The 20,120-nt window shown below is 40.7% G+C and overlaps 1 protein-coding gene across 5 annotated transcripts in view; it reads right to left on the bottom strand.

Annotated features, from left to right (window-relative positions):
• COP1 (COP1 E3 ubiquitin ligase) overlaps positions 1 to 20,120 on the bottom strand; it is a 133,352-nt gene that overhangs the window by 92,844 nt on the left and 20,388 nt on the right. For all 5 annotated transcript variants that reach the window (XM_083846005.1, XM_083846006.1, XM_083846008.1 and 2 more), the window contains exons 7-11: positions 17,064 to 17,123; positions 15,147 to 15,223; positions 10,068 to 10,125; positions 5,906 to 6,020; positions 2,241 to 2,376 (exon numbers count right to left, since the gene is read on the bottom strand). In XM_083846005.1, coding sequence (XP_083702131.1) covers positions 2,241 to 2,376; positions 5,906 to 6,020; positions 10,068 to 10,125; positions 15,147 to 15,223; positions 17,064 to 17,123 — 446 coding nt within the window. The remainder of the gene's footprint in view (positions 1 to 2,240; positions 2,377 to 5,905; positions 6,021 to 10,067; positions 10,126 to 15,146; positions 15,224 to 17,063; positions 17,124 to 20,120) is intronic.

Raw genomic sequence — 20,120 nt, 5'->3', positions numbered from 1 at the left:
GTCATTTATTTCAAGATTCCTACAGCATGCGCAGGAGCACATTCAGGAATCAGTGTATATATTATTGTTTATCTGCTCCTCTAAACAATAAAACTTTTCACAGCATTTCACTCAGTGAGAAATCTTTTTAAAGCACCCTGGTAATTAATTCACCTCATCCGTGGCTACCTGTGAGCTTTTATTATCCTAAGCTGCCCTCACCAAGGCGCACACACCTCATTTATTACTTTCAGAGTCTTTGAACTTGAGCCTACTAATTAGGACGAAGAACAATGGTGAACAGCAGAATGTGTTGGACAGCACATATTATATACAAATTCTTGATTAACGAATTCAAACTTTAAAGAAACTGTTTAGCTAGCCAGAAGCTAACTAGAGTTACAACGGCAGAACATTCGGCAGCATTTCTGTACCAAAGCACTTAAAGACACACTCAAATGTGAACTCTTACTCAGGCCACATACTAAAAAAACTAAAAAAAATATAAAATGCTTCTAATAAAAAGCACAAGCAGGGGAGGAACATTAAGTTGGAATCCAAGCTTTTCGGAGTTAAATGCACTGAACATTAAATAACTACTGATTCTAGCGCTGGCTTGGAGGGAGGCCCTGCAGTATCTTCATTTTTAACAACAATAAAACACATACTTTTCAAACCTATATTTCACCCAAGAATTATAATACCTTCAAAACCAGAGTGAGATTTACTGCCCTTCCAGCATTTTCTAACCAAATACCACAAAAATGCTGTTCTTGCAGAATGTCAAGGAGAAGAAAGGGCAAAGGAGCAAAATCCAATCCATGCTCAAGTTGGTAGCTAAGGAAGTTTGTCTACGTTGCAGTGAGATTCCCATCTGCATTTCATCGCAGCTAGCGTGAACCCAATCAGTATGGGTTAAATACACGTCAGATCAGTGATTATTGTGTTCTGACCTCTGTGAGCAAGTCGGACATTATACATTCCTGCTACATATTGCAGTAGTTAAGGGATCAATGCTGCTTTAAAAAAATATATATATTTTATGCCACACATGCTTCAATTTTTTCATGTAATGCATATTTCTTGTAGTCTTTCAAGAAATATTCAAGCTGTTCTGTCACTGTCTGAATGGCCCTGGTGAAAGGTATTAGATCAAGACTCAGAAAGCCCAAGCTCAATTCATCATATTATTGTAATGTTTCTTTCAAGACCTCAGGTACAGCCACTCTGGATCCCATGCTCCCTAACTATAAAATAGGGATGATACTACCACTCCTCATAAGGTTGCTGCGAACAAATGCATTTCATTTTGTGAAATGTGCCTGGGAAAAGCTAATGGGTCCTGAATATGCGCTATACAGAAAAAAATCCCAATTAATATGTTGCATCATCTTTTCTGACACTACCAACAGCTCTAAACAGGCTACCACAGACTAATTAAATCCCCCAGGGTATGCTTCCACAGCTGCTGAAACCAGTTGAAGGTAAGGGCTGCTGGCAGGTCCCAGCCTCTCCCCATCCCATGCACTCTCTCAGGCTTGATCCCTAAGGGAGCTGGTTCATGGTGTTAAACTAGAAGAAACTAACCCTGTTAAAAACCATTTCACCAGCTTAGGTGTCTCAACAGGTCCACTGCGGGCTCAGATGAACCTGAGTGGTGCACAGGACATGACCATCCCACATGGCAGAGGGTGCAGAGTTGTTGTTGGCAAGAGCAGTTATCAAGTTGGCTTTACCACAGCCACCCCTTCACTAGTTTAAGCATGGTAAACAGCTTTCAACACTTAGCAGAAGTCAAGCAACCACAGCTACAAACAACTCAGCTATTTACTACCTGCCATTATGACTGGCTCCACCAACACCATTTAACACCACCATGGATTCTTAAAGTTACCAATACCAAGAAAAAAGGGTGTTTCTTAAAATCCTAGACTTGTATCACTTGTAACGCAACCATACTAACATGAAGAGCACTGAGCCCACAATAGGCTTCATGTCTTACCAAAAAGGCTGCAGATGCTCGTGAGCATCTCAAAGGTTCTGCACTTGGTCTTGAACACAAACTGGAAGAAGATAGTACTGTGGTACTTGTGTGCCTTCACAGATCAATGATAACTATACACCTGCAAAACTATTTCAGGGAAGCCACAGTCAAGTGTTGTACGTGTATTAAACAAGTTATGGTCTGTACAAGTTATTAACTTGGCCTCAGCAGCCTGTATCACCATGAAACACGCTGTTAGAGGCACAGTATTTCTTACCTGGAGACTATGCTGGAGCCATTGTAGAGGTCACTAGCGTAGGACAGCGTTGCCAGGGGGCGGACAGAATTGTAGCGTGTGAACTTGGATAGACACTCCTGAAACTCATCCAGCTGGCTTGTGGTTCTGCTGTCATCTAGGGAGGGGTACCAGAGTTGGGGAAGGATGAAGAATAAGAAGGTGAATAAACACAGCAGTAAGCAAAATCATCAAAATGCGTATCTTCATGTGACACCACATCTGCCCATTATTTGGGAAGAATTCTTGGTCAAAAACAGGTTTTATCTCCCACCTCTAGCATTCCCTGAAGGCAGAAGGATTTTCAGAGCATAAATTAAGTCTTTCCAGTGAACCTACTGCATTGAGAATCTGCCTGTGATCACAAATACAGCTTTCCTGGTAGATGAGCTCACTTATTTTAGTCAAATTCAAAGCCCGTAGGCCACAAAGATTATTAACAGAAAATCCTTAAGCACATCAACATGCAGTGTAAAGAATATGTCTAGCATTCAATGGAAGTGAAAATATATTCCCTTTCCCCTGAATTGTACTTCAGTTACAATATGCCTACATTTGGTGTCAATTACATTCCAAATACTTCTAGCAGAAAATGTTTCTCTTGTTACTCCAAAAGCAACAGAGCTAGGGGAGAGCTGTTTCATGGCTGGAGAAGGGAGACAAGCATGAAACCAGAAGACTCCCTGAGCTGTAAGCTTTGTGAAATTATGACCTTCAGCAGACAAGGTGAAATTGAGCCAGCTTGAATAATGATGATAAACATTCTGTGGAAAATGGAAGTTTGCTACAAAAGTTAAAACTAAATTGCAGTATAGATAAACTAAAAATTATTCCCTGCAACCTCAAGTCCTAACTTTCCTCAGTATGAATGGAATTTTGTTTAAACCATTTTAAAATTTAGAATTTCCTAAATAAGGAAAAATTCCTAGCTTACAGCAATGCCCCGTGGACAAGCCAGCTTTCCTAAAAGTGATCATGCATCTGCAGTCAAACACCAGACAGAGCCCTCAGGCTTTGTAACTACCCCCAGAATTTGCAGCAGTTCCCCCTTTCTTCCTCTAACGCTACATATGCTTTGTCTTTTTGCACGATACAGTGTAAGAGACCAAGCTGAGAGCAGTGACTGCTCTAATACACAGCACCTCAGTTTACAGGCAGTCCAGCATGCAAGTCACATCACTGCACACCTCGCCTCCTGTTAGGCCACTGCAGCAGCAGCACAATGCACACTGCCCACTCCTGCCTCTGAAGTCATGAATTCATGCTCTAGTTATCCTTATCAGTTCCCTTATCAATAGCATAAGGAAGTGACAAAGCTCAACTCGCTAAAAGTCTTTGGAAATAGTGGGGTGAAAAAAAAACAAGTAGGTTTCAACAGTAAAATTCAGCTATGATTTCTGGTGGGAAAACAGAATAATCACTTTCTGCACCTTGGTAATTCCCTGCCATCAGAAATAATTACACTGCTCCACAGTCATAAGGCATTTTGAAGCCTCCCTTACACACTGTTTAATGTTTGATTGTATAAAAGAACAGGGGAGGCCAGTAATTAGCATGTTTAAGGGTACTAGCCATAGGTACATTACCGATGTCAGATGGATCAAAATAAGCAAAACGAACAAAGTACTGCTCTAAATTAAATCATCTGCACCTGACCACTACAGGAAACTGCTTAAGAAGTATGTAAACATCAGTCAGTATTTTTCAAAGACTCCTTCTTCCTCTTTTGACACTTTAATAGAAGCAAATAGCTGCTACTCTTCCATTTCCCATATTTTGAGATCAAGCACACAGTCCTCCTATAATTTATTCTGTATCTATGCCTGGAAAACCGAGTGTTATTTCTCAAGACATTTTCCCTGTCAAAGTGCAAGGCCATTTCATAATTACAGTTATATTACTTCTCCACTCCTTACTAGAAGGCTCTCAGGCATCTCTTGCAAAAACATATATCTTGCAAAAAGCATACAGCCGCATTAAATCCTATTTAAAATGTGTCAAAAAGCAGGAATGACTCAGAATAGAAGAAAACCTAATTAAGTATTACAGGTTATCCCTTATTTAGGAAAAAACTTGCACTTGCAAATCCTCCACTCTTGGTGCAGCTGACACACACAAATAAAACAGTTTCATCGCATTCATATTTATAGTTCCAATTATGAAGAAGGATGTCTACCACAAGGGAATGCCGGGAAAAGTCCAATTTGTTATCCTCGGTTAATAAAGGTATTATTTTAACATGAACACAGTTATGCATCACCCAGATAACACTGCATGAAAGCATCTCAGTGTGATCTGTGAAGTACTGTAGTCTGCAAAGCATTGCTAGCACTTCACAGCAGACAGGCTGGTCATACACAAGCAGCTTCTCCAATCTTCCAGCTCCTGAAGCACTCTCCCAATGTGTCACACACTGTTAAAGTTATGCTGCTGTGCACAACAAGACCTGAGCCAGGCACCACCCTGAAATAGCTATGCCCAGGTCTTTCGCCCAAGCATGAGCTCCCCTAAAATGCCTGGCAGCCTTTAAAAATAAAATAAAAGCTATTTTTTTAAAAAATTGAAAAAGAAAGAGCTTGATGATTTTTAAGTGGATAAAAACTAAATCCATGGAGGAGAAAAAGCAGGGATTTCTGCCCCAGCTTGCTTGCTGATCTGTGTCCTCTAGAGGTTGATCCTTGCCTTCCAAGGCTACAAAAGGAAGATATTCTGCCACAGCAACCTCTGCCTGGTTCCCTCTTATGCCTCTGAGGTTTCTCTCATCCCTGGTGGCTCCCCACTCGTCCCTGCACACTATCACTCTTTGTATAAGCTGCAGCTCAGAGCCTGGTGCTGCAGATCTCTTGCCTGCCACAGCTCATTGCACATGACTTCCCCCCAAAGCCTGCTTCTTCCCCAGGGGAGCCAGAGAACAACCCTCCTCTCCCTCGAGAGGCATTCATTTGACCCATTCGTTTCTGAGGAGAATCTTCTTATGTAATTAAGAACCATCCATCCACTACATAACAATTACTCTAGCTGCTGTCACACTGTTACTCAATTATGAATGAAGCAATCTAGGCAACTGTGAAAACAGCTTCTAATTCTACAAAACAAGTATTAAATCTAAGGTGTGCCCCATGGGATAATGACACTACTGCACACTCAGCTTGTATACTTCAAGCCATTTGTTAACCAAGACTCACGATCTAGACAACATAAAGGATAACATGCAAGTGTCATATTGGCCATTAAATATGCAAGCATTTATCAGTTTGTTTTTACTTCTGCAGTATTTTGATAATAGCATTTTAACTACTGTGTTAATACCACGCCTAGTAGAAAGGCTACCCAGTCACTGCTTTCAAGCATTCACATCTTCAGGACAAGCATCAGTGAAGTTGTTTATTATGCATTATGCCCTTCACAGTACAGCATTACAGCACAATATAGGCCTCCCTTCCCCTCCTAAACAATGAAATCATTTTATAAGCTTAAAAACCTCAGAGATCAGTCAAAAAACCTAGGTGGGATGATTTGAGTTATACACAAATATGTAGAGCAACACTCCCAGGCAGGGAAAAGGTAAAGGCTGCTCCCTCTTTTCTGCAGAGTAGGACTGTAGAAGTTAACTAATGTCAGGAGCTGAACACTGAGCAAGAACTCACCTGAGACACGTGTCATCCTTGTGGAAAAATAGCACTGCTCTAGGTCCTCAAAGTGAGCCGTGAGCCGCTTCCGTCGTGAGGCTAGCGTGCTGTTATACCAGGGCTGCTTTTTGGTCTGAATGGAGGAGAGAACATTCTTCTTCAGAAAGGTAAAGCCAGGCCTGGTTGCTATTTCAATAGATTTTAATAAATTGCAAACAGTTTATAGATTATATCTGGCTAGTTAAAAAGTTTACAAGTGACAATAAAGATCTTATTAGTATCAAGTTATGCTTAGGGTCTCATATTGCCAAGTTACAGGGTGCAGATGAGCAGCTGCTTTTAGACAGTCCTTGTTTTCTGAATCTTTGCAAATTCAGCTTCATACACAGAACATCAGCAACCCCTGGGGCTTCCAGTTCTCACACCACATGGACCGGGTAAGAAATACTTGCTAGAGCTCTGACAAACTGCCTGAAAAGAGGGGTTGTTTATTTTAAGGAGGTAGTTACTAAATTATTTCTTTTAAAGTAACTCAGTAACTATAAAAGCAAGCAAATAAAGAAGCAGAAATACACTAAGACACCATCAAGTTCAAAGGTTAGTTGAAAAGAAGTCCTTGGAAACATTATACAAATCATTTCCCAACCTACACAAGCAGCAGTAGTGAGAGACAGAAGCAAGGGATTGAAACTGCATCAACCACCTCTCACCCAAAAGGAACCAGAAAAAGTACTTGCTTTAATCACTAGTGAAAGGAACAAATTCCTCTATTACAGAAGAGGCATGAAGAGCACCTTGCTTTTAAGTTACATTTAAAGTCTCACACATCACACTTGCTCAGAGCTAATGAGGAAACACTAAAAGATCCAAGAACCAACAAGCTCCATAACGAAGACTTCCTAGTGAGCACCCCTGGACATGCACAAGGTCTGTAGTGCCACTCCCCAGCACTAACAAAACCCATCCAGCACGCACCAGGAAGGACTTAACTCCCCCTCAGTCCATGCAGGAGAACAGGCTGCGTGCACCACAACCATCCAGAAAGCTACCAAGAATTAACTAAGTTTAGAACCTAGTTTTAAGTTTACAGCTGTATGAACAGTATCCTAACTTTTAAGGAGGAAAGAAAACCCCAAGCCACAAAATCTCCAAGTGCCAGCTCCTGTGTGAGGCCCCTGGCTATGTGCTGGCATCGTGACTCACAACCACACGCTGACTGCGCCTCTGCTCGACAGCTTCTTTCTTCTTGAAAGCAGCTCCAATCTCAAAACACGTCTCCAACGCTGGAAAGTACTCCTACCTCAACACCTTTTAACTGCAATTTTCTAAAGCTTCAACAGCTTTAAGAGAGATTTAATGGAACACTTTTACGGCATCTCTCTTAATTTAGAGCACCAGCCTGCGAGGGCTCCAGCCTCTCTCAGCACACCAGAAGCAAGAAGGGCTTGAGACAACTCAAAGTACTGAGGAGCAAGCACTTCAGTCTCGTTAAGACAAACTGCCTGCGACATGATGAGCGATATAACCCAAGCCTAAATCTGATCTGCTAGATGGGTCCAGTACACACTGAGGTGGCCCCCGTGCTTTGAAGCAGCTTGCCTGCCATTTCACACACCTGCTTGGTCTCCAGAGGAAAATCCCTCTGGAGCAGGTCTCCAGCGATCCAGCTGTGCTGGGAACCCATCTGCATTAAGCCATCTTGACATGATGCTCAGCAGCTAAGGATTTTAAGCGACTCCTTTTTACCAAACCACGTGCTGAGCTTCTAAGCAAACAAGTCTGCTTCACAGCTACTTGTTAAGCAATGCCAGGAAACAGGAGTGAAGAAATAAGGGGAAATGAGTGAAAACTGCTCACTGTGTTATGGAAACTAAGAAACCTGTTATAGTTGTTCCAGCTGAGAACATTAGTTAAGATTACTCTTATCAAGAGTTATTCTTCTGCCTGAACTTCAGTAGGCACCCTAAGGAGTCCTCTTAAACAACAGGAAGAGCTTCACAGCTGTATACAAGCTCCTTATTGACAGCAAAAACAGGAGGTACTGCAACTAAATACTACCTGCAGGATTCCCCAGGACCTATGCGACTCATCCACTGCTTACTTCCAAAACTCAGCCTCTGGAAGAAAATTGTCCTGTAGCTCAGCGGTATATAAATTCTTCTTTAAGAACACATTTGCAAGCAATGCCAAGAGTCATCCTATCAGGAAAGCAAGTTATTCTGTCCATTCCAGCACAGCTCTGTACTGCAGCTGTGCTGAATCTAAGATTTTTGGCGTGACTGACAGTTTAAAGTACACAATTGAATTTACATTCTTAGAACTGTTTTTACTGTAAATAACTTCTTGCTGTAAACTCTTGTTGAAATGAGACTACCTTTGAATGAAAGGCTTAAGAGTTCTCTCTCAACTCCCCATCCAAACATACATTAAAGTTTGATTAGCAAATTTGCACTAGAGAATACAGACTTTGCACTGTCAAGGACAAAAAATCGCATTTGAGGACAAAAAATTACTCTCACAAATAAGACTGTCACAGGAATGACTAGAAAAATCTAGGTTGTTTGTTCTGTGCAGTACAGCTATGCCATTTCTTTCTATTTCAAAGGAAAAATTAAAGCACCGAGGCAAGTAGTGTCAGCAGAGAACAAATACACTATACCATATCAATCCTGAACATAAAACCCCCACTGAGAATTTACATGCCCTTTAGAGCACGGTGGAGCTGCAATCCTTCATTCAAGCAAAAACCTCACAGACCACAGTATCAGGAACTACAAACTTTCTTCCACAGGCTAATAGAGGAAAGTTTCTCATTACCTATTAGTTACACAGGTGCAAACAAAAACCTGCACACACACAAAAGCCCTAAATTCACGTCTATCAGTTACTGTCAAATAGGATCCAGCAGCACTTCCACCCGTTAATTTGCCAGTTGCTTGATATTTGTGTGCCCACCAACAGAGCACCAGAAACATGAGTTAGCATGCAACCAACAACCGGTTATAATCAAACCCCTTTTGAAGCAGTGATCTGGATACCAGTGTGATCTTCACAGCCCAGCTGATCCGCTCCCGAGTGACAGCACTGCCATGGTTTTGGAGCTAGGCCACGCAGGTCGGACTGAGTTTGGAGGCTGCCTGCCAAACTGCTTCATTATGTACTCAACTTTTTGCCCTTTGCAATATGAAGTCTTAGTACAGTTTGTAAGGCCCTAACAATGACAAACTACAAGGCAACTGTATGTTTGGAGAACAACTGTTGCTGTTTTAGAAGTCAGAGTTGATCCAAAATTATTTAAGTCAATGCAAAGGGTGAGGAATTCACATCCCTCCTAAAATACTGCCGACTTGAAGAAATGGAGAGCAAAACACATCCCCTCTGCCTCGGTAGAGTCAGCTTTGGGAATTAAGTCACATGTCTAAATAAACTACATTAATTTTCTTTGTCTGCATTATTATGGACATTCATAACCATGAACAGTCATTTCTGAGGCTACAATCATAGAATGTCTTGGGTTGGAAGGGACCTCAAAGATCATCTAGTTCCAACCCCCTGCCATAGGCAGGGACACCACCCACTAGATCAGGTTGCCCAGGGCCTCATCCAACCTGGTCTTGAACACCTCCAGGGATGGGGCAGCCACAACTTCTCCAGGCAACCTGTTCTAGTGCCTCACCACCCTGAGTGAAGAATTTCCTCCTTACCTGAAATCTAAATCTCCCCTCTTTTAGTTTATAAACCATTCCCTCTTGTCATTATCTGATGGAGTAAAGAGTCGCTTTTTTTTTTTTTTTTAAAGTCCCCTTCAAGTACTGAAAAGTTGCAGTAAGGTCTCCCTGTAGCCTTCTCTTCCGTAGGATGAACAGCCCGAGATCTCTCAGCCTCTCTTTGTGGAGAGGTGCTCCGGCCCCTTGAGCATCTTTGTGCCCTCCTCTGGACCCACTCTTAACAACCCCACATCCTTCTGGTGCTGGGGGCCCCAGACCTGGACGCAGCACTGCAGGTGGGGCCTCACCAGGGCAGAGCAGAGGGGGGACAATCCCCTCCAGTTTGCCCACCAGTTAAAGCAAGAGGCCAGTTGACTGGCACCCTGAAATGTGTTATGTTTTTCTTAATCTCTCCCCAACCTCCACATCTGCTTTTCCTTTCCCCCTGTGCGCAGACACATGTATTACCTTACCTGAGAACTGCCACTGAAGCCTGGAGGCTGGCTGTACTCCGTGGAGTCAATAATACTACTGCAAAACCAAAAGAAATAGTCTGCTTAAATCACTGTACAATCATCCTTTATCATTTCCAACCCATTCTGCTCTCCCCCATCCCCTTATATCCTGTAGCACCACTTGCCTTTGAAATCCATCTCACAGACAGGGAACACAAGGTTGTTTTTTGTTTGGGGGGCTGGGAGGGGGTGTTGTTTTGTTTTTAAATACAGGATGTCTACAACAGAATGTTGATCATCTCTGTATATACAAGAAATTTGTTTACTGTCACACACAATTAAGTATAGCACAATCTAATAATTTTTAATTAGAATGCGAAGTCATCTTCTGTACAAAATATGCAGGATAAGACATTCTGAAAATAACATGCCACCATTGGTTTTCACTTCCTTTGGAAAAAAAGAGAAGTTCAATGCTGTGACATTTGAAACAGCACCATGAACAAGAAGATAGAGGAACCAACTTAAGAAAGACAAGTGTTCCAGGCATTTCTGAATCAATACAGGATACCAGCAACGAAACAGAATTAAACGCAATACCGACAGCCAGGATTATTACTAGAAACCACTACCATGCATAATCAGTATTTATGACAGCATACCTTAAATCACTGTTTTCAAATATATATGCTAACTCCAGAAATTTAACTTCCAAAGAATGCAAAAGCATCTGATACAGTCAGAAAACAGGTGGTTCGGTATTCTTATAGGCAAAATATTTAGCCATCAAAATGCAACACCAGAGCCGGTTTAAAACTCTTATTCAAAAATTTAAAATGCAGGTTAACATAAAAGAACGCCATTTTAATAATTACAGAGAACACATTGCAAGTAGTTACCATGGCTTGTTTCTGAAAATCTTTATTCTGTAACTCACTTCTGCTATGTCATTTGGCTTGGGCAGAAAAGAAGCTATGCTCATTATTCTCAGTTTTACTTAATAAGGTAACCCTGGGTTTAAGCACTGCTTGAGAAAGTTGGTTTCTTTAAAAAGCTGCCAGAACATTTGTATGTCCTGGTTTTGTAAGAGACAGTTGTACCTCTTGATGTGTATGTAATGGCTGCCAGAACTGATGCGTACACTTGACATCCTTGGTCATAAAACAAGTGGTCTGGCTGAAATGCCAGTCAGGGTACTTGCAAGTCTAGAAGGATGAAATAGTGGTACTAGTGCTTAAATATTTCTCTGAATGTTTTAAAGCTCCCCTGGAGGTAGAAGGAAGTAGAAACAGATGATGAGAGATGATTTTAAAGTATCGCTAGTGGCTAACTAGCGAGATGAGATTGATTGGAGTTCTGTTACAAGCAAGACAAAAGCTACAAACAAAGAAAATCTACGAGATAAAAATCATTATCTGCTGCTAGCTATTGCAGGGGAGAAAACAGCAGAGCTTTTTCAAGCACGGTCAGGGACAATGAACTTTAAATTAGAATGTGGCCACAAGAAATAATGAAACACGTACAGCAGATCCTGCCAGGAACAGCATGAGTAAGACACTTGGCTGGAAAGCAATGAAAAAGTACTCCACTCCGAGACAGGTATAGTGGCAATTAACAGCAAAACACAGAGACTTAGAGCGTCTAGTCTCGTTCTGCTGCAGGTTGTCTGGTGATGTAGAGCCTTCAAGAGTGCAGACGTCATTTCCCTAACCAGAATACAAATTCAAAGTCATTTCTGTGCAGTGCCTGTAGCAGAGTTAGCTGGCATAAGCTTGTATGTTTTCCTTTTAAAAAACAGGAAGCAAAAAATCAGAAAAATGCAAGTTTCCTCTAAAGTCTTCTTAAGAAGCTGCAGCAGTAGGCTCAGTTAAAGATCCAGCTACACTAAAATGACACATCTTAAAACCTGGAACAAGACGAACAGCAACACAGCAACCTGCGGTCTATAAACCACATTTGTTGGAGTCTTACGGGTGTGAAGAGTAATTAGAACAAGTGGAGAGGAAGGAGATCAGGATTTTGATAACTGAAGCTGAGTTACCAGGCAACTAATTTTTAGATCAGAATCTTTCCTGAGAAATGCCTATTACAGTGATAGTTTGTCATTGCTATTACTGCCTGAATAGCTAGTCACAGAAGTTGCTTACTTGTGTATCTTGTTTGCACCATTTACTGATAGCAAAAATAGCACATGCGCCTGTTCAGAAAAACCCTACCCAGAACTATTTGTTCTTTTCCCTATTCTTCCCATCTTGTTCTCTATTAGTATACAAACCCAGCAATCTGCAATCCTGTAAACAAGTGCCATGCTATTACCCAATTGAGTATTTCATCATACCCTGAACAAGTATAAAGGGGAAAATGTTTGTTTCTTGAAGCAGAGAGTGTATTGAATGTGATAGCATTTGTTTTTGTTTTTTTTTTTTTTTGCTAAAGGACTTAAAAAGGAAGATGGGGGGAGGCACCATAATTTCACATTTTCAAGATGTTTGGGACAGGAAAAAAGTTATTAAGGATGAAAAGAAACAGAATTAATGGAGCAAGCTTGTAATTCAGAGGAAGCAGATGAATAAGGGCAAGTCACCAGAGACCAGATAAAACTTTGAATTCCTGAGAACTATATTCTTGAGCTTTAAATTCAAAGCCTAAAGAGACTTTTTTTTTAAATCTCAGCTTGGGTCTATAATGGCCTTGCGCTATTTATGACATAAAATAGTAAGTTTATATGACTATTTAATTTCAGTGTGTTAAGCATGTTAACAAGTTATGTTCTTTATTAAATACACATACTATTTTAATTCTGTTAGAAGTTTAAGGAGTCTCTGCAAGTTTAGTATTTTAACTGAAGTTAAATGAAGGAAGTGAAGCTATCTCAAAAACATTTGTATTTCATTCTTACTGGTTTTACTTATGGGAAGATTAAATACATCAGTTAAGATAGAACTGGAAAAAACAGCAGATTAAAGCTCCTATCAGTTGTTCTGCACTATTCTTTCCAATGAGGAATAACAATTAATTCATGAAATACTCTCCAGAACTTAAATTTAATGATGAAAAGAAAGTGAATTTCCAGGGGTAGAAGTTTCTGGAATCAGAGGTTGGGTAATTTAAACCAATTCAATTACTTGAAATATATAAAAACACAACTTCTGAATAGGACAGGGAAAGAAGCTGCAACAGCCAGGCAAAAAGTGATACCTGTTCAAACACCACCTTCACCTACTATTTTCTTTGACCACTCACAACTATGTCTTAATGCAGCAGTGTCATTAAGAAATAGAAAAGCAGGTCTTACACAGAGAGAAGGCAACCCCAAACATTACAGAAAAACCCTAAACACTTTGTTTTACCACACTCTTGGTATTGTTTTGTAGCAGAGGGGAAAACAGCCCATAAAGGTTCAAGACCCAGCCAAGATGGAACTGGACAAGTGTAAGAAGATCTGGCAAGAAGACAAACCCATGGTCTCTGCACCTGCCATGGTCTGATCCACACCACCATCTCCCAGCAGACCTTAGCTGAAACTCCCTGAAATATTTGAGACATTATCTTACATCTTCAAAAGCAAGAACCGAGAATGACTGACCCTACCACACAAAATAAACAGCCATAAAGAAATGGTAAGAACTCTCAGTAGACTGAAACCAGTGTAGGTCATACACAGCAGATTTGTAAACCCTTTCACAAAAACTCCTGGGCTTAAAATATTTTCTCAGGTGTCAACAGGTTTCAACAGAAAGTTCTCTGGGAGCTTGTTTGTTAACTTGCCCCAAGTAACACACGTCTACTCAAACACAATCTTCCCAGAAAAAAGGTTTCTAGGCCTGAAGCCATTCAACATACAAGTAACAAGTTCAGCCCAACCCATGCTGAAGTTTTCCCCAAGTAGCAGTAACATGAAACAAACCACAAGCAAAACTGTTTAATAGCCAATAACCAGAAAACTGGTAGAACCTGACAAGAACCTCATCAGCTTCACAAAACTGCTGCTTAGCAGAACAGCAGTAACCCACATGAAGATGCACCTGCATCCAAAAACTGGGCAAGCAGCAAAGGGCAGAGTAACAAACACTGCTCCCATCCATCTTGGCCATATTCCTGTCCCTTCCCTCAGGGCCAACTAGAATTTCCTAGAAATGAGAGATACTTGTCTCTATGTCCAGAAACAGCATCTCAGTAAAAGCCCCGGCTACTACTGCTATGCTCCATAACAAAACACTATATAGAAATGTCTCCAGGAGAGGAAATCTGATCATTTCTTTCTCACTTCTGTACTACCAGGTTTAAAACTCCTAATCGCAGAAAAGGTACTGATAAAGTTTTATAACAAAGTCAACCACAAAGAACTCTACTATTAGGAAAATACACTTGGGACAGGTAGGAGAGATGTTCATTTAATAACATAACTTGGCCCTGTAAAACCTGAGCTTTCCTACAGCCAAAAAATGGGGCTATAAAGAAGTAGAACACTACAAACCCTGACACGTGCAACTTGGACATAAGAAGCATCTGCAATTTTGTCATCAAGAAACCAGACTATGCAATATTTCAGACAAAAATCCACATTGAAAGTATGTTATTAGAAATATATTTCATTAAATCAAATCAGACAGATTAAAATATGCATGCTCTTGATTCTGTTTAAATCTGATTCTGTGAGCCTACACCTTTAGCCGCTCATGCTGAGTGGAAAAGCTATAGGACAACATTATCATACAAGATTTAGACTTTTAATATGCGAAGCAAAACTGCATAATGTTCAGGAAAGGTAGCACGTATGTATGTTTCATACCATAGCAAAGGGCTACAACTCAAGTTAACTAACCCATTCTACATTTAAAACCATCAGCTTTCCACAGTATCCGGGTAAGAGATGCGGTTTTTCATCCAACTGTAGTCTCAGATGGTGTTTGCTTTCTTTGCTTTCACTACTTTCTTCTACAAAAGTTTGTATCAATCAAAAACAGAACAGGTAAATACTGTATGGTACTCAAAGTCTAGTTTTACTTGTGTTTTGTGCATTGCATGGAAAAGACTAACAAGTATAGTGCAATATGTACAGTCTCAAATCCACGTTCTGAGTTGCAAGCTCCATACCTGTGCGAAGGTGAAGGAGCTTCAAACTGTGGCACTGTACTGTCCTCACTGACTGGGGAATACAAGCCACTCATTTCCTGAAACAGAAAGCCACGTTACAGCAAAACTGACAATACATGAATTGAAAGCACATTTTGATATATGGTATTTAGAGGTGTTTTTTCCCCCCAAGCAAATAACCAACTGTATCTGCATTTCTTCAGCTTCCACCTAAAAGTCCTTACACTTTTTTCCCCCTTTGTTTCGCTCCAACTGTTTATGAAACTCCACAGCCAGTGATTCCCCCCCCCAAAAGAGCAGTTATGAAGCTTATACTCAAATAAAAAATGATTCAGTTAACATCCAATGGCCTCTAACCCAGTACACCTCCCTTAAATGTAGCAGAAAAAGCAAGCTCTAACTACACTTTTGACATAGATGCAAGCTTTTATCTATAGCCTTCACAGCTATAAGGTCATGTTGGATGTGGGTCAGGGCAAGAACAGCCAAAAGAAGGCAAAGCAAAGGTGGTATTGTGCCCTAGACTTGAAAGAGGATATATCAACCTTCTGCAGGACAGGTGCACAACAGAAACTTTGCACATGAACTTGGCTTTGTCACTTGAAGACTAAATCACTGCAGTGCACCCAGTAGGAGATTCTATCTTTAACCCATTTGAGAAATGGAAGCTATGAAGGATGCTGCAGCTCATTAGTTAGGGGGGCAAGGTGTTCCAGGACAACATTACTGGAGCTTTTTAAATTCCCGCTAGGTGCCCATTAGTTGTTAGGTAGAAAGTAAGATATTTGTGACAGAAGAGATCCCAGACTTTAGAGGTCAGTCCCAAGGTCACTGTCACACACTGGATGCATACTCCAGCTGCAGTCCAGTGAAGGGCTTGATTAAAAGAGCAGAAAAGCAGGTAGCTAGATATTCTTCAAGGGATCCAACAGCTTTGGGAATAGCTTCTCCTAAATCTGAAGGCCTATTTTACCAGTCTAACAAGCAAACGTATATTTATTTCCCAAGAATGGGAAGATTCAGGAAAGCCAGCTTGTTACCTACCAAGCTATAATTTGTGTAGCTATCATCTGAAGGGAAGCTCCTGCAGTTGTCAGTTTTATTTATATTTTGATTATTCATCAGCATTTGTATGAATTGGAAATAAATGAAGAAATCTAATAGGCTTTTGGGCAGTGCATGGAAGCTGGCACTGAAGCAGCAGACATGCAAATTGATTTCCAAGAAGCTCTAAGGGAACTCTGTTTTTGAAAGGTGGCGGAATTTGATGCATTCCTGAAAGTTTCCTACTTCACAAAACACTAAAATGATTAGAGGGAAGGACCAAACAGAAACCTGAAGAACTAAATAAGTACAGAAAGATTAAGCTGATAGGTTTACAAATACTTTAAGAATTATTCTTAAATTCTAAAGAGATCCCTACCAAAATTAGAAGAATTACATCAGGAAGTAGCAGATTCTTTCTGCTTTGACATGAGAGGAGCTGGTTCTGTTCTTACCCTGCCTCTGCATTACAGCTCTCTTGTGCACCCCAGTACATCTCCATTCTAAGAGTGGCACATTGTTAAGATTTAAACATCCTGTGCAAACAGCCAGAATAGGGCAACAAACAAAAATCATAAGTTACGATCAATAAACCAGCTGTTGATTTCTGGCAATTATTCTAAAATACTTACTACTCACACAAAGAGATTGAAAGATATGATTATATAAGAGCTAGGTTTCCATAAAGCACCCTCTTACCAACCTGCAGCTTGCACACATCAACTATACGAGCAAATTAAAGAAAGAGCATCATCTGTTCGTTTTCTCATTACTGAACCCAACACCATAAATTTAACACAGCAGCCCCACAGCAAGGCAGACAGCTTGATGGAAATGAAAAATTGCCAGAGTTGGAACATCGTGGCACCTCACCTCTACTCGTTTAATATCTTCTTCCAGAACACTTAGCTCCTTCTGGATCTGCTCCAATTGCTGTGGATAAGAGAATGAGAGAAATCTAAATCAATCTGCACTGTACCACCACCATGATAAATAAAGATCTCTTTAGAGAGAAACCTTAACTATTGTAATTAACATACTACATGATTCAAAAGTCAATAGGCAGAAGTTCATATGCACAGATTAACGTAAGTAAGCATGCAAACTACATTCAAGACAAAGTTGCTATCATGTAACAGTAAAAAAAACAAGAGCATGAGGTTCTTCGATTTTAATCACAAGGAGACCCACATTATGCAAAGTAACACTTCTGCAGTCCTCCGTGCAAGATATTTACTTTCCATGCAAGGTATTTACAACTAGTTTACAAGCACTGAACATGATCTGGGAAAACCACCATGAACAAGACAGCAACCATTTTACCCTTCAATATGAAATACTTTACTAAAACTATTAAGAGTGTTTCTCTCACTGGCAGTTAACCTGCCAATCAACAATTTAATGTTACTGGCAAGATTTTCAGATTGGCAAAAAATACCTGTTATGACCAGGGAAAGATTTGCTCCTGGCACCAACCGTCACACGGTGTTTCTTTCAAGGTGAAGTACTTACCTCGGTTACATCACAGACAGTGGTCAACCTAACTAAGGGCCGTCTTCGAAAGGGTCAGACAGGAACTTCTTACACACAGTCACCATTCTCTTTCCCTTCTATGGGTCACACTGGTTTTGGGGAATACTTTTCAGTCAATATCCTGGCTTCGCTTGTTTCTCATAACTGAGAGGCCACGGACTTGAAGATTACTGTTTATTCCGAGGCAAGAGCATCCTCTGCTTACCAGCTCCAATCCCCACCCTCCTTCAGCAAACCTCTCTCATCCAAACACCCGCACAGGCTATGCCCAGCCTTGCAAGACTCTTAACACATGCACTTCTCTAGGCAGGAGCTCCAAGTCCAGGCCTACCCAGACCAATCCCAGCTCCAGCGTAAGCCTGGTTCACCAAGACACACAGCCCTAATGAAGAAATTGAGAACTGGAAGCCCAGCTGACTTGCCTCAACTCGCAATAAAAAGCTGCAGACAGCTAGCACTGTGGCATTTGACCAGAAGCTATTACTAAGTTGGCAAGTCCACTGAAAGCGCACTGAGCACAACACATTTTTTGAAGGCTTGACAAATTTTTTGCTTTCAGAATTTATAAGGGAATATCAAATAGTCCAAACCCAAAATTATTAGTATTGCATTACATAGTACTCTTAGTATGACATATTCCCAAGAACATTTGGCAGACTACTTCCAAAGACTTACTCCCTCAAGTGCTTATGCCTGATTTTAAAATGACAGCCTTTTGTTTTTAAGCAAACAAACCCCATCGCTAACATTCCCACTGTTGATCAGCATTGCTAATACTCATGTGCAACCTACTACTCATGATAACCCACTATTTTAATTTATCTTTTCAACATTAAGAATGCCTCTGTCCTTGAAGGCAGGAGAGGACTGCTGGGTCTATGTCTGTTTTTAAGATGGCCGATTCTTCCTTGAAACATGACATTGTAGCTGTATCCTAATTTTCTACTCTGAAGTTTTCAGTTCGTACTTAATTTTAGTCACAGACAGCAGAAGTTTAATGGTTTAAACCTAGACTGCCACAGATAATTTACAAACCACTACACCATAACAGATAATTCCATTTTCACTTGCAAAACCTACAGCAAGAATAGCAGGTGGTGCTATAGCTCCAAGATTAGTGGTAAAGCTAAGTGACACTCACACAGCATGGGTCCTGCCTGTACTCAGCTCTAGCAGTCAAATACCATTAGTCCCCCACTTTCATAAACTTCATTTAAAAATGAAGTTACAAAAACACACTGAGAAGTTCCAAAATTACAGCAAGGAAATCAGCTATTCTACAATGCACTGGCTCACAGCCAAACGAGAAGACTGAAAAATAACTGATGGTGGTTGTCACCACGTAAACAGGAGAACTTTTTATAGGCACCAGAGCAGAAGCATTTTATCAGCCAGCTTTTATTAAATATTGCAGAGAACCAAAAGTACCAGATTTGGAACTTAATTTACTGTTGCTAAAGCATCCTTCTAGTTACACTGGGGCAATTTGAACCTATCAGGCTTCGCAGACAGCAGCAAGCCTAAAAATAAGGCAAGTGCGTTGCACGGTTACTGTAGAAAGAGACTTCTCACCCCCATCAGCAAATGAGTTACTAATGCCCACACCAAGACCTTTTTTCTGGTAGGTCACCTCAAGTGTTTCATGGTTTTGCTTTCGTCTATCAAAGCCCTTAAATCTTAATCATTCCAATTAAACTCTGAAAAATGAGACTGATTTATAAATTGCCAGCCATTGAGGAACATTTAGGGAAAGCTAAATGAATTATAAGTCCTTGTAGTATATCCAGACTTACAGGCCCTTAATTTGATTTTTCGATTTTGTTGGGCACAAAAAAAAAAATCAAGCCAAGTCCTGTCCCAGTGACGAGCAGAATCATGCCTGTCAAGCTCTAGATTAAGTCAGCATAACACCTAGAATGAATGCTTAAATAAATGCTAAAATAGAAGCACATAGTATAAACTCTCCCCAGACACAGATGCTTTCCCAGAACTGAAAGGGCCAATGTGGACAAGCAGAAGGCTGCAGTTCGGTACCTATAACACACCTAGTTGTTTCCACATCACTGTGAATAAACTACAAGAAGTAGTTGTATAATGTTCTGGTCCCAAATTACACAAATGCATGTGTACAAAAGGAAAAGGATGATCTCAAAATAGGTTGTTCTTATAACCTCTGGAAAACAAGTTTCAGAACATGCAAGTCATGAACTAACGGCCTGGAAAAATAGGATGTCAAGGAGCTGCATGTCAGTTACAAAAAACAAGCTAAAGGCACAACTCGGAGCTAGTCTCAGCTGAGCAGAACTACAAGGACAGACAAGCTCACACAGTGGACTAGCTGCACAGCTCTACAGTGTGAGTACACAACTTGACTCCCACGCCACAACCACCAGTCAT

The sequence above is a fragment of the Anser anser genome, assembly GCF_964211835.1.
Source record: "Anser anser genome assembly, chromosome: 8".
Taxonomy (NCBI): domain Eukaryota; kingdom Metazoa; phylum Chordata; class Aves; order Anseriformes; family Anatidae; genus Anser; species Anser anser.
Note: the sequence above shows the minus strand (reverse complement) of the source record. Positions and strands in the feature narration are given on the sequence as shown.